At 37.0% G+C, this 13912-nt stretch overlaps 1 protein-coding gene across 2 annotated transcripts in view; it reads right to left on the reverse strand.

Moving 5' to 3' along the window:
• Positions 1–2584: 2584 nt before the first annotated feature.
• The window catches only part of UACA (uveal autoantigen with coiled-coil domains and ankyrin repeats), an 85489-nt gene continuing 74161 nt past the window's right edge, over positions 2585–13912 (reverse strand). For both annotated transcript variants that reach the window (XM_082835726.1, XM_082835725.1), the window contains exons 15-19: positions 13848–13900; positions 9520–12258; positions 7462–7614; positions 5319–5384; positions 2585–2802 (exon numbers count right to left, since the gene is read on the reverse strand). In XM_082835726.1, the coding sequence (XP_082691852.1) occupies positions 2731–2802; positions 5319–5384; positions 7462–7614; positions 9520–12258; positions 13848–13900 (3083 nt within the window). In that variant the 3' untranslated portion in view covers positions 2585–2730. The remainder of the gene's footprint in view (positions 2803–5318; positions 5385–7461; positions 7615–9519; positions 12259–13847; positions 13901–13912) is intronic.

Raw genomic sequence — 13912 nt, forward strand, 5'->3', positions numbered from 1 at the left:
CACAAGGTTGCAGAATCCAGTGACGAGGAAAATAAAGAGGCAACAAGAAGCAGTTTTCTTCCACCATGGTGAAGCAGATGTCAAAAGAAGCTTGTAACCACTACTACTTCCCACTTGGCATTAGTGTAAGCAGGCACTGATGTATCTAGTCATCATGGACACCAAAAATTAATTTGAAACTCTTCCCTTTTCTTCTTTGAAACAAGTGGACTGAAAACATGAACCACGTTCTCAGTAGATAAGAAGCTCGTGTATGAGAACAATATTTAGGTCCTTGTTAGAAGAAAACTGGATAACACTGGGGGAAAAAAGTGCTCATGTTCTAAAGCTACAAGATTTTTAAAGCAGCGATTATCCAATGCATTTAGAATAATAGAAAAATTTAAACTGTATAATGTTGGTTAGGGTCAAGAGGAAAGGTTTAAATAAAAAACAAGCTATAAGAAAGATTAAGCTAAATTCATCTGGAATTTTAGAATAGCACAGGTGTAGCTAGTGATTAGAGTCACTGTATTATTAAATTTTAAGATGTTCATTGCATTAATATTTGATTTTATTTTAATAGTTCTTTATAACACTGACCCTCTATCAAAAGGAATGAGATTTTCTGATGAAGCGGGAATGATAAGAAAAAAAAAACAAGCAACCAATAGTAATAAAGCTTTCAACAAAGGACTGCGCTCCAAAAGGAATTCAGTGATTCTTTCAGACAGCACTCACGTCTTAGACAACTGATTTTCCTCTTGGCCTAAGTTCAGACTTCATAGTCTTCCTGAATACAGAATAGCAAAGAAACCAGCATCACCCATTGTGCATGTTCCATTTGTTAACTATCTAAGAAGCTTTCGCCTTCAGTGTTGTACATGCAAGCTCTGCCTTTGACCCAAAGGTGAGTGAATGAGAAAATGGGATTAATTCAAGGTTACTTGATATTGCATTCTACATAGCTAACTGAAAATGGGTGTCATCATCTATACTTTGCATTCTATCATTCTCTCCCCCAAATTCTCCAAAAATAGCAAATGGACTGGTTTACCGTGTAAATCTCTTACAAGATGTTCAAAACAATATTTCACAGAAAACATTTTATTGATGGTTGAAGACAAAATAAAACATATATAAACCCATATAGGGGTTCCCTTCCCACCCCTAATAAGGAAAATATAACACTGAAATGTAAGTATTCAGTTAAGAACTTCTCTACTCTAGAGCTTCAATAGGTGACCTAAAACTCATGACACAGAGCTCATGCTAAAGGACAACATTAAATGTAAAAATTAAAGAATCCAAACATTGTTTATTGTACATACCTACCTAAAGAATTCAAAAGAAATCCGTTTCTGACTTTTCGCTTCTGTTTCTATACTGAAGAAACACAATGGCTTATTCTTTGGTGGAATAAGTTATTGATATTTTGATGGTCCTTTGTCCTTGTTATTACACAAAAATGGGATCAAAAATCTGGTTCAGGATGCTCAAAGATTATTGCTAAGGCACATTTTGCAATTTAAAAAGCTTGGCTGCAATGATTCATTTGTTTAGTTTATTTGCTAACAGTCAAATTAGTCATTTTCAATCTGAACTGTAAATAAAATATTAATAAAATAACAAAACATATAAACTTTCCTTAATGAGATGTAGTTAATAAAAATGGTTGGTTATAATATTTACTATAAACATGCCCAATTTCATTATTTTCTTGCTATCTATATTCTTACAGTTTACAATGTTATTGCACTTTTGTCTAAAACCTTAAAGATCTGTCTTCTAAAATCAATTTTCTAATGCTAATTTTGCAAAAAAAACTGCATTTCACATTATTAATCTCATTAGTGCAATTTTCCTATAAATAAGTACAAAACATTTGGAGGATGCATATATAATGAGTGCTTTGCTACTACAGTAGCAAATGTCAGAGTAATTACTAAAAAAAGTCTAACATTTTTGACACTTTGAAAAATCCAGTATACCATTTATCATAGTTCTCTTCATACTGTAAAAAGAAAAGTCATTACAAGTGAAAATTAAGATACCACTGTGGAGATTATGAGGAAATTTTATTATAAATTCCTGATATATTCCACCCTTGCCTGTTCTTAGCCTAAATGTAATTTAGCACTGCAAACCATTTGTGAAAAGAAATTTATTTTAAAAGGCATAAAACTTACTAGTGTAGAGAGAAAAAAAATCTGTACCTCCAAAAGAAGTCAAAAGCACTCACTAAGTTACTTTAATAAAAATGGAACTTGGCCAGCCAAGTTACCATGCATTCCTTGAAACTGCATTAGGTCTCATGGCTTGACTGAACATCTGAAAGATCTCTTGATCCACTTAAAAGTTGCTACCAACCCAATTAATTTCTCTGGAAGAAAACTTTAATAATTATTTCAGCCTAATCCCTCTTCATATGGACCCACTCAGATGACTCATGTTTTATTGAGTATCAATCAATTAAAAATAAGTAGCCAACCCAAGGCAAAGTGTTATGTTGTTTATCTAATTGTAAAATTAACATATAAAGAATATAAGATTTGAACTGATATTGAAAAACTCAGTAACGTATTTGTCTAAGTTAAAAACCTACTAATGGATCAAAATATACTTTATTTTAATTATACTAGCACCAGCAGGGAAAGCTGAGGGAAAGTGAGGTCCAGAAAGGCCATGGAGTTGCACACAGAATGCTCAGCACCAGCAGGGAAAGCCAGCATCGGCTGGTGGGTGCTGATGCTAGCACACAAGCCCTTGCCGCATCTGTATGATCTGGAGTAAGGCCGCCTGCACATCTTCATCCATGTGACCCTTGGGAGAAAGAAGAAAGGGGAGAAATATTTTATGTCATCTTCATTTACACACAAATTCTAAAGACAAGGGCTTTATAATAGAACCTTGTTGGTTGTGATTCACCAAATGCTAAATCCTCACCATCGTGGTGATATTCTAAAGGTTTTATTGGAAAACAGAGTAGAGCTCTATCATAGAAATAGAGAAAATCAATTTAAAAGTAGTGCACATCAGTTGCTCTTAACATCTATTATCAGAGAAGAGACGGACAAACCTCTTTCTTTTTTTTACATAATGGCTCAGATGATAGGGGTAGCATAAGTTACAGATGAGCAAAGTAAACTACAAGGAAATTTTTTTGCTTCTGCTGAATTTTATTTTTTTTAATTAGAAAAGTAACTAATGAAAAATACCCATATTTATCTTTTTTACATAAATAGGATCATATATATTATTTTGCAACTTGCCCTTTCACCTAGTTATTGCCTTAATTATTTTATTGATTGATTGGCCACACCGCGCGGCTTGTGGGATCCTAGTTCCCCAACCAGGGATCGAACCCAGGTCCACGGCAGTGAAAGCCCGAGTCTTAACCACTGGACCGCCAGGGAATTCCCTGCCTTAATTATTTTAAATTGTTGTGTAATATTCCACTGTATGGATGTATCATAATTTCTTTATTCATCCTCCTAATGATGGGCACTTATGGGGTTTCCAATATTTATGGGCAGATTCCTAGGGAAGAAATTGCTAGGCCAAAAAAGCAGACTCAATTTTTAAATTTTGCTAAGTACTACAAATATCCCTGTATAGAGATAATAACGATTTACACTCCCACCAGCAGGGTATAAATGCCCATTTCCCACAATGCCCTGGCCAATGCTACAGACTATCATCTTGTTTAAAATTTGCCCATCCCAGAATTGAAAAATGGTACCTCCTTGTTTATTTGCATTTCCTCCTTTACTGGTTAGGTTGAGACCTTTTTACATGAATGTTATCCGCTTAAATTTAGAAAGAGACACTTTAAAGTTAAAAAGACGGCAAGAGGTTGATTAAATGCAAGTCAGTATGGTGGGCTTAAAACACCCCCCCTTCCCTTTTTCTTTGCTTGAGCACTTGAATGGGTTTCAGCATAACAGTTCCTATTAATATAAAAAGTTTTGCTTCCAAAATCTGTTTCTATAACAGCAGGATGTTTAAATTCCAAACATTAGCCATAGTTGACTAAACTGAATTTCTTAGTTAACTTTATGATGCCAGAAGGCAAGACTATTTCAGATGCCAATTGCTTTTGTTATGTTTCATTAGGAGTCAGTGGAAAATAATTTTGAATTTCAGAAGCATACATGAAAAAAAGTTGAAAGCCTTGTCAGTTTGCGGTCTTTCAGCAAGAGTATGCTGTTCCCCCCTTGGCCAGTATCAGAGCCAAGTGAGTTCCTCACCCTCACTAACACAGATCTTCTACACTTTTCTACTGTTTTCCCTCCAGAGAACTCCCCATTCTGCCGCCCGTCAATAGTCTTGAATAATTGCAATAATAATATACTTTCAAACCCCAGCTTATCGTCTATCTACTAAAAAGAAAGTAGCCAAAGATGCTTTATCATATCATTCATTCTTTTACATTGGTTCCCCCCTCATCTCCTATAGAAAAGGCAGGCTCTTTTATTTCAAGAATTTGATATCGCAAAATCTTTTCTTTTTTATTATTTAACCTAGTTTTTTCTTTCCTTTTTTTTTAAATGATCTTCTCTGAAGTTTCCTCTCAACACCTTTTTTTTTTCAGTGTGGACACTTCAAATCCTAAACAATTTCTATTACATCTCACTTGCCATTCTAACATTGTCTCGATTGTCTTCCCCCCAGAATCTGAGAATTTTGGAGATGCTGATCACAGGGTTTCTACAGAGCATTAAATATAAAATCCTTCATATGTTAAACATGTTTCTTAGTGTGATTTTTTTTTAATAGCTTTCTCATTACACCCCCCAAAGAGGGCAATTCGTAGTCTTCTGCTTCACTGAGATTAAGGCTCAACAAATAAATATTATTGATATTCTAGCAGAACCACTTTTTTCTTAAATTATTAAAATTCTGTGCACATTTTACTTGTCATTTTTGCACTTTTTTGGTATTCTCTACCTTTCAAAGAAACACTCCTGAGCTACCAAGAAACAATGAAGTCCTTCCTACTCTCCTCTTTTAGCTAACAGACATGTGTGGATGTCAAGGCATCATCTCCAGCTAGCAATACCATTAATGTGTGCTGCCATCACATGTTGCCAAACTGTCTATAAAATGAATGACAAGCAGATGGAGACAACACTAAATTTAAGATGCTGTGTTGCCATACAGCTTTGTAAATTTCTCTGGGAGATAATGCAAGCCATGATTAAAAGAAACAATTTTAAAATAAGCATATGGGGGTTCAACTACTTTAAACATCAATGACTTTCACATAAATTTACTGGAAAATAAAAAATTATTTTCTCTGAAACAATATCCTAGCCAAAGGAGTAGTTCTTCTTTACCTGTGCAGCACTAAGAAGGTGTGTCCGATAAATTGCAATTACTTCTTGGTGCTGTCTGTCAGCATCCTACAAGTGTGGAAAGATGGACAGATCAGAATATCAGCATTCACGTTTTCAACCACATGAAGGCTGTGACAATGCTGTCCTCAGGCTTGATGCTTCTACACGGTAGTATTATAATTTTTTTTTTTTCTTTTTTTGCGGTATGCGGGCTTCTCACTGTTGTGGCCTCTACCGTTGCGGAGCACAGGCTCTGGACGCACAGGCTCAGCGGCCATGGCTCACGGGCCTAGCTGCTCCGCGGCATGTGGGATCTTCCCGGACCGGGGCACGAACCCGTGTCCCCTGCATCGGCAGGCGGACTCTCAACCACTGCGCCACCAGGGAAGCCCTACACGGTAGTATTATTAAAGTGCTCCTGCTACTTCTTAAAACAAACCACCTTGGACCCACCAGATGCAAAATTCCATTGCATAACAATAGTATAAACTTTTCTAAAGAATGTGTGGGAACATTCACAGTGAAAGCAATGCACTTACCCTAGGTAACATGAAATTATTGCCTGAGTTCATATCTAATGCCATGAATTACCCAAATACTTATCAACTTATGCTTTGGATTATTGCAAAAACTTCCCATCTCATCCCCTGTCTCTAGACTTTATTCCTTTTCATGCTTCCAAGACTGAGGTAGCACTTTCCTCGCATCACTTTTGACTCAAAAACCTTGGGTGACACCTCATTAGATATAAGAGAGAAATCAAACTCATCAGCTTGATTCTCAACAGTCTCTACAACTTGACCTCAAACACAGCTCCCATGCCTAGCCAGGCTGAGCAGCCTTTTACTACCCCTGGGGCATGCCACCTGATTCCACCTCCATGCCTTCCTTCACACTATTTCCTTTGCCAGGGAGAATCTCTATTTTCCTTCCACCTACCCGAACACCATCTATCTACAAGTTCCGGCCAGGTACTCCCTTCCTCTTTGAAACCAGCTCCCACCACATCAGTAATCTTTCCTTCCTGGGAATTCATATCACTTAGAATCTGGGATCATATTCTTAGTTCTATATTTGATATTTTTTGTCTCGTTACTTTACTTTTCATGGATCTATATTTTGCCTAACTGCCCAGAACTCCTTGGGGACAGGAACTGTACACTCTCTTTATCCCTGACAGTACTTAGCATAGTGCCATGAACATAATAAACATATTTCTGAATACTGAAGAGACTACCATATCCTTTCGATAAGATCCAAATCAGTAATACGTCATCATTAATCTGTAGGGCAACGGTGTCATAAATTGAACACTTTAAAAAATAACTTTCTTCTATTCAAAAATAACTCATGACAAACTTCTATAGAATAAGAAAATATTACCCAACAATTTACATTTGGTTGGGCTATGTTTTACTTAGCCCCATAGCTCATCCAATTAAAAAAGCAAACAAACAATCAGTTCCTATTATCCTATTTTTATGGATGAGGAAGCCAAGGGTTAAGAGGAATGTTCCATGTCACTCTCTTTTAAGTGGCAGGGCTTAGAACTGAGATCCCAACTTCAGCTTCTTAACCCAGATGCTTTCTTTTAATATATAAAGGAGGTACATATCCATATAGGTATCTATATGAATATATATACACAGATGTTTTCTTTTAATATGTAAGGATATAATGTATAAAACCATAGGAATGCCTACCTTCATTCATAAGGATAAAAGACTATTAAAAAAACTTCCTTCAGTTTAGTGGACCAATATTTTAGAGAGTGTGCTACAGTTGGAAAGCTATCAGATTTGGAGTCAGCAAGTCCCAGGATTAAATCCTAGCTGTATGACCCCAGGCATATTTTCATCTTTGTTTCCTTAAGAATTAAATAGGGGGGATAAAACCTTGTAGGATTGTGAAGATCAAGTTTAAAGATCAAGTATGTAAAATGTTTAGTGTAGTGCCTGGTATACAGTAAGCACACAAAAAATGATATTATATCATTAGTATAAGTAACTATTAGCAAAAATGATTACATTCTTGGATCTGAACATAGCCAAAGATCAATCTGGTTTCTAAATGAGATTTTACCAACAAACAAACGAGACCCTGCACAGATCAGCACGAAGCCCTGCAGGCCCCGGTTACTCACCGCCAGCTGCTGCTGCAGGGACTTGACCTGGTGCTGCAGACTGCCAATCAGCTGACTCTGCCTCTTACTGGGACCCCTGCTTGCGCAGGTGAGCTGGGAAAGGCCACTGAGTGCTTGTTTTAGTCTTTCCACATCGCTGAGCAGTTCAGTTATCTTATAAAAAAACAAAGGAGTTGTGGGAGATACATGTATTAGTCACTTATTCACTTACAATGAACATCTTTACACAGAACTCATTCCTTGAGACACAAAATTTATCTTTATATACCAGAAAGTTGAGGAATGAACGCTGTCAAGATTGTTATCAACAGTATGTGCAATATATAATTTCCTCTCAGTAAGAGGAAAACCTTTCATAGTTGAGAAAATTAAATGAAATCATAAATACATGTTTGGTATGTAGTATATGCTTAATAAAATATATAATTTCCTCTCAGTAAGAGGAAAACCTTTCATAGTTGAGAAAATTAAATGAAATCATAAATACATGTTTGGTATGTAGTATATACTTAATAGCGACAATTGTAAGTAGATATTAATAACTTGCTATTATAATTATACATAATTATATGTATATAATTATAAATTATATTCATAACTGACTTCCAAACAAGCTGAGAGCACTAAAATTCTGGGTCATATGAGCAGACATGTCAGAAAGTCAGTACTTGTACCTGTCCACCGAGGAGGGCTGGGGCTGTGTCTGCTTTCACTTGTCACTATATCCCCAGCATTAAGCATAGTACCTTGCAGGTAGAAGGCATTTAATAATTATTTGTTGAATGGGTAAAACTGAACTCAATCTCCCTGATTTCTCATCTTCATAGTACATACTTTATTCAACTACCAGTATTGAAAATATTATTGAGCACCTATTCTGTAAATTGTACCATGAGAATGAATGATAAGATGGAAACATAAGTTATGAACCTGCTCTTAAAAACTAGTTGGAAAGGGCTTCCCTGCTGGCGCAGTGGTTGAGAGTCCGCCTGCCGATGCAGGGGACACGGGTTCGTGCCCCAGTCCGGGAAGATCCTACATGCCGCGGAGCGGCTGGGCCCATGAGCCATGGCCGCTGGGCCTGCGCGTCCGGAGCCTGTGCTCCGCAACGGGAGAGGCCACAACAGTGAGAGGCCCACATACCGCAAAAAAAACTAGTTGGACAGACTAACCACATCATTTTTTTTTAAAATATTTATTTATTTGGCAGTGCTGGGTCTTAGTTGCGGCACACGGGTGGGATATTTAGTTGTGGCATGTGGGATCTAGTTCCCTGACCAGGGATTGAACCCAGGCCCCCTGCATTGGGAGCGTGGAGTGTTAACCACTGGACCACCAGGGAAGTCCCAACCACATCATTCTGACACGGTAATATATATGTTGTAAATGGATGGCAAAACCAAAATACAACATGCATTTTGGAAGAGGAACAGTTTACTGTAGGCTAGATTGGCCAATGAAGGCTTTAGGAAGGAGGGTTAAGTGATGAAGTGGGCATTAAGGAATGTAGAGGATTTAAGCAGGTAGAAAGGAGGGGCAAGATATTCTGTCTGTAGGAAGATACGGGGAAAGGATGTACAATGAGTTGGAGGGCTCAATTTACTGGTATGGGTGAGTGCCAAGATCAAGTCTGGTGAGCTCTGCAGCATCCTTAGTTTCTCACAGCCCAGAAACACAGTATTTTTTCCTCCTCTCCCTCACCATTCTTTAGGTACCTTAAAACCCACTGGGTTTTGACCATTCATTTTTGAGGCAAGTGAATCTTGAGTTTCCCCATCTTACCTCAATTCTTGGCTGTACCAGTTGAGGAAACAAAAGGAAAACTACTTTTGATTTTTGTTTGTGTGACTTTACCTTTTTGTCAACTCCAATTCTTTTTTTTTTTTTTTTTTTTGCATACTTAGTCAAACTAAAAAGGTGGCATTTAATGGTCACTTTGTTAATGCTTTTGTAAACTTGTCTTGTGGAGTGCTATGGTAAAGAGTCCTATTCTACTCCGGCAGTTCTGCTCTGGGGTTTCCAACACCAAGACATGCTTACCTGAAGTATTATTATTACCTTATTATCTTTAGCTTCGATCTGTTTGGCGGATTCCTGTATTCTTCTCTGTAACTCTGTGATTGTTGTTAAGGACTTATCGCATCGTTCCTGCTGATCCTTGATTTCTTGCTCAATGCTGAAATGGAGCAATTCCTTCTCATCTTTTGCAGACAGTTCCTTCTTTTTGGCATGCAAAACCTCCTCACATACTTCCTCATACTTCCTATTCAGATTGGCCAATTTTTCATTTAAGTTGGAAATCTGTGTCTCCAAATCACTTTTCGTTGCTTTATATTTAGACAAATCAACCACCTCCCTAGTCTCTAATTTTTTTAATGCTTGTTTCGTATTCTGAATCTCAGACTGGAGTTTGGAGACCTCTTTGGTTTTGTTTTGGCTCTCTTCTTCCTTTTCTCTCAAGCTAGCTTTTATGATTCCAACTTCTTTCTCAAATGCTTCCTTAATCTGCAGATGCTCTGCCAGGGGCACAGAGGAGTTCTTCTGATTCTCCAGCATCTGCCGCAGTTGGGTCACTGTCTGCTGCTCCTTCTCATAACACCTTTGCTTACTCTTCAGTTCTTCCTTAAGCATCTCAATTGTGCCATTAAGAGACTTTTTCAGGGCCTCAACCTGTTCCAGTGGAACATGCTGTTTCTGCAAAAGAGTTTGTGCTGCAAGCATCTCAGAGGTCTGCTTGGCATTTTCCTCCACCAGCTTCTCTTTCTCGTTCTTTACCTCTGTGTATTTCTGCAACAGGTCTTTTAACTGTCTGTTCAGCTCTTCTGTTTTTCTGCTTAATGCTCTTTCCATTTCATGAGAATTCTCAGCAAGAACATTTTTATCCTTTAGATCCTTCTGAAGAGTGAGGATCTCCTTCTTTAACTTGTCGTTTTCTTGCTTGCACTTCTTGGCCTCTTCTTCGCTGATGTGATATCTTTGTGTCTGCTCGGATAACTGTTCTTTTAGTTCTTTCTCGGTAGCTTTAAATTTTCTCTCACACTCTTCAAAGCTGATAATCGGGGCATATTTTAGCTTGATGCATTCTTGTATTGTGTCAAGTTCCCTTTTCTGGGCCTCGATCTCGGCATGCAGTGTTACAATCTCCTCCTGGCCTTTTTTGTAGTTAGCCAATATTTCGGCACTGTTGTCCTGGACCTTCTTCATGCTCTTCCTCACAGCACTCATCTTTTCCTCGTGCTCTCTTAGGCTTATGTACTCAGCTTTTATTTGGTTCTGAGTGTTCTCCAGGTTTCTTTTTAATATTTCATTCTCATCTTTTATTTTCACAAATTCTTGATTTATATCTTCACACTTCTTCTTCACGTCTACTAATTCTCTGCTGGTTTTATCCAATGTGCTACTCAAAGCAGTTTTAATCTCTTCGTGGGTTTTCACTGGCACATACTGATTACTCATTATCTTTTTCAAGTCAGTGTTTTCAGATGTGAGCGAATATATTTTCTCTTGGTCATCACCACATTTTTTATCAAGTTCAGATAGCTGCTTCTTAAGTTCAACAATATTAGATTTCAGGGCCATTATCTCTTTTTCGTGTTTCTCTGGAGGTATGAACACAGTTTCCAGGTGGCTAACGTTCTTACTTAAACTGGCATTTTCCATCAGCAATTTCTCCATTTCCAACTTCTTTTCTGTGTATTTGTGTGTCACATCTGAAAGCTTTTTATTCAAATCATCAACAATTACATCACGTGACTTTTTCATTTCTTCACTTACTTTTAAAGGGACGTAATGATTTTTCATTTCAGTCGTCAAGTTATGCACTTGTTGGGTGAGGAGCTTATTATCCAGATAGGCCTTTTCGATCTCCTTCTGTAGTGTCTGATTTTTCGACGTTAACTCACTGATTCTCTTCCCAAGTTCTCCTGACTTTTGCTCTAATCTGCTCTTGAGCTGCTCATGTTCTTCCGGCTTGACCTGCTGAGCCAGTTTGGCCTTCAAATTCTCAAGTTCTCTCTTTAACGGTCTAATTTCGCTAAGTGATCTTTCATATTCCCTTTCCATCTCTATTAATTTTTTTGCCTTCTCATTTACTTCATTTGACAACAAGCTCTTCATGTTTTCAAATTTCTCTGCCGGAATGGAAAGGGCCAGCTTGGATGACAAGTCCTTTAACTGGCCTTCCATCTCGGTGACCTTTCTCCCTCTCTTCTCTCGCTCCAGTTCACACATGCTCAATTCCTTCTGCAGTCGCTTAGTCTCTTCCATTAGCTTGCCTTCATCCCTCTTAAACTCTTCGACTAACATCTCATTTTGTTTGATTTGGTTTCTTAATTTCCCCACTTCTGCAGACGCACCTTCATATTTCACTTTCATGTCTTTCAACTGATCCTTCAGTTCTTCTGTCAGTCTGTGGTTCCCAGTAGCTGCGTCGCTTGTTAGGTGCTCTTTCAGGGCAAGAAAATGTGTCTGCATTTGTTTCACTTTACCTTCTGACTCATACATTCTCTTCTGAACATCTTTCAAGGCGTCTTCTAGTTGCTTTATCTGCTCATCTGAATCCTCTTTGACCCTTTCACATTCCAATGCTAAGGCTTTGCACTCTGCCACCTTGTGAGCCAGTTCATTTTGGAGCTTGAGTCTGTCTTGTTTTGCAGAATCACAGAAAGTTCTCATTGCTTCTAATTCTTTCTTTAAAATTTCATTTTCTGAATATGAGGTTTGATTAGGTAAGGCCAGTTCTAGTGGTCTTAACATAGATCTGCTTTGCATATGGGCTGGCATACCTGTGGAGGTACACTGCAAAAATAATAATAATAAAATAAAATATCAATTCCAAAAGCCTAAAGAAGACACTTACTTACTTACCAAACTTATTTACCAAACTTACCATTGGTAATACCTACCCACACATGAATATCAACTTTATCAACATACATTTACTATTTCTATGTTTTATGGCACATAATGTGCTTAGAACTTCAAATTCTGAAGAAAGTCATCAGAACCCTTGAGTAAAAACAAGGCTTTCACAATTTTACATCTGCAAATAATTCCACAGAATATTATTTTCTAATAACATATATTGACTTCTAAGTTCCCTCAACGTTAACTCCAGTGTACTGTTGTTTAAATTATAAAAATACTACCAAAATAATCCTAGCTAGTATAAGAATTGTCAAGAGGATGATGTTAAGCAACTCACAAAATAGAAACACGTTTTCTTCTCTCAAAAAGAAAGATAAATTAGAACTTAGCCTACGATCTTACTACAAAGTTGGATTGACATCTTGTTTCCTCTATTACATGCTAACAAAAAGAAGTACAATTTAAGTTCTCATTGAAATATTTCATAAGTATCAGAACATATAACCATGAAAGATTAACTATTTCTATTTTTCCCCAGCCACCCTATTACAGTAAGGGCTCTTTTAAAGTCATGTGCTATGAGTAAAAAAGCCATGTGCTATGAGTACAACCCACTATTTTAATAGGCAGGTTTTACTGTTGTTCATTTCAATCCACACTGCCTTCCCATGGATGAAGAAGAAAATTCACAACATGGAATAATTTCTCAGCCTCAGTCTGCTTCTAATTATCTTTCAACTTACCAGTTATCTTTAGACTAAGACTACTATCATCTACCAACAAACTACTTACACAGCTTCACGATTTCCATACTTATTTTATTACAATCAAATAGTTATCTTATGTTCTTAAATATTATTCAGTTGATTGACAATCAGTCTCTCAACTTACAATCTTAGAAGTTTCCAGCTTAGAGTGATCTTAGACATCATATAGGCTAATTCACTCTTCTACAGAAGAAAGTATGTAAAAAAACCTTTAAAAGACCAAATATTTATCAGTTCTGCAGTTCACAGAAGGTACTAAAAATGCAAACCTTGTATTTACTGGAAACTAAAAGTGAGGAGCTGTTAAACAAGTAAGAAAATCAGATAACACTCTGCCTTGGAAGCTTTATTTTGTGGTGAATTTCCAAAATATAGAATATATATTTGAATGCAAGGAACAATACATTTAAAAGTCAAGACAAATGCCTTTTGAATTATTCATACCTGTCTCCCCCTTTAATGGGCAAATATGAAGAGGTGACCAACTGCTGTTAAAGAATAGAGGGCTACTGTCAAAGACAATGAAATTGTAATTCAAATCTCTTATTTAAGTCACTGTCACCAAAAATACTCTAGAGGGCACTAGACACAGCAATATCTGCTTTTATTAAACTCAAGACCACAAGGCCAACTTTTCTTTGATAATGAAAACCTTATTCAATGTACATATAGATGATAAATATACAGTGCTCTTTTCCTCTTTTTAAAAAGGCACAATTATTTTTATAAATATATTTTAAAATAAAATATTACCTGTGAGTCTGTCATGTACATTTGACCTTGTTTAAGAAGCATATCTTCTTTTCCTAAATAAGTCC

This window comes from Leucopleurus acutus (assembly GCF_964270905.1).
Source record: "Leucopleurus acutus genome assembly, chromosome: 1".
Taxonomy (NCBI): Eukaryota; Metazoa; Chordata; class Mammalia; order Artiodactyla; family Delphinidae; genus Leucopleurus; species Leucopleurus acutus.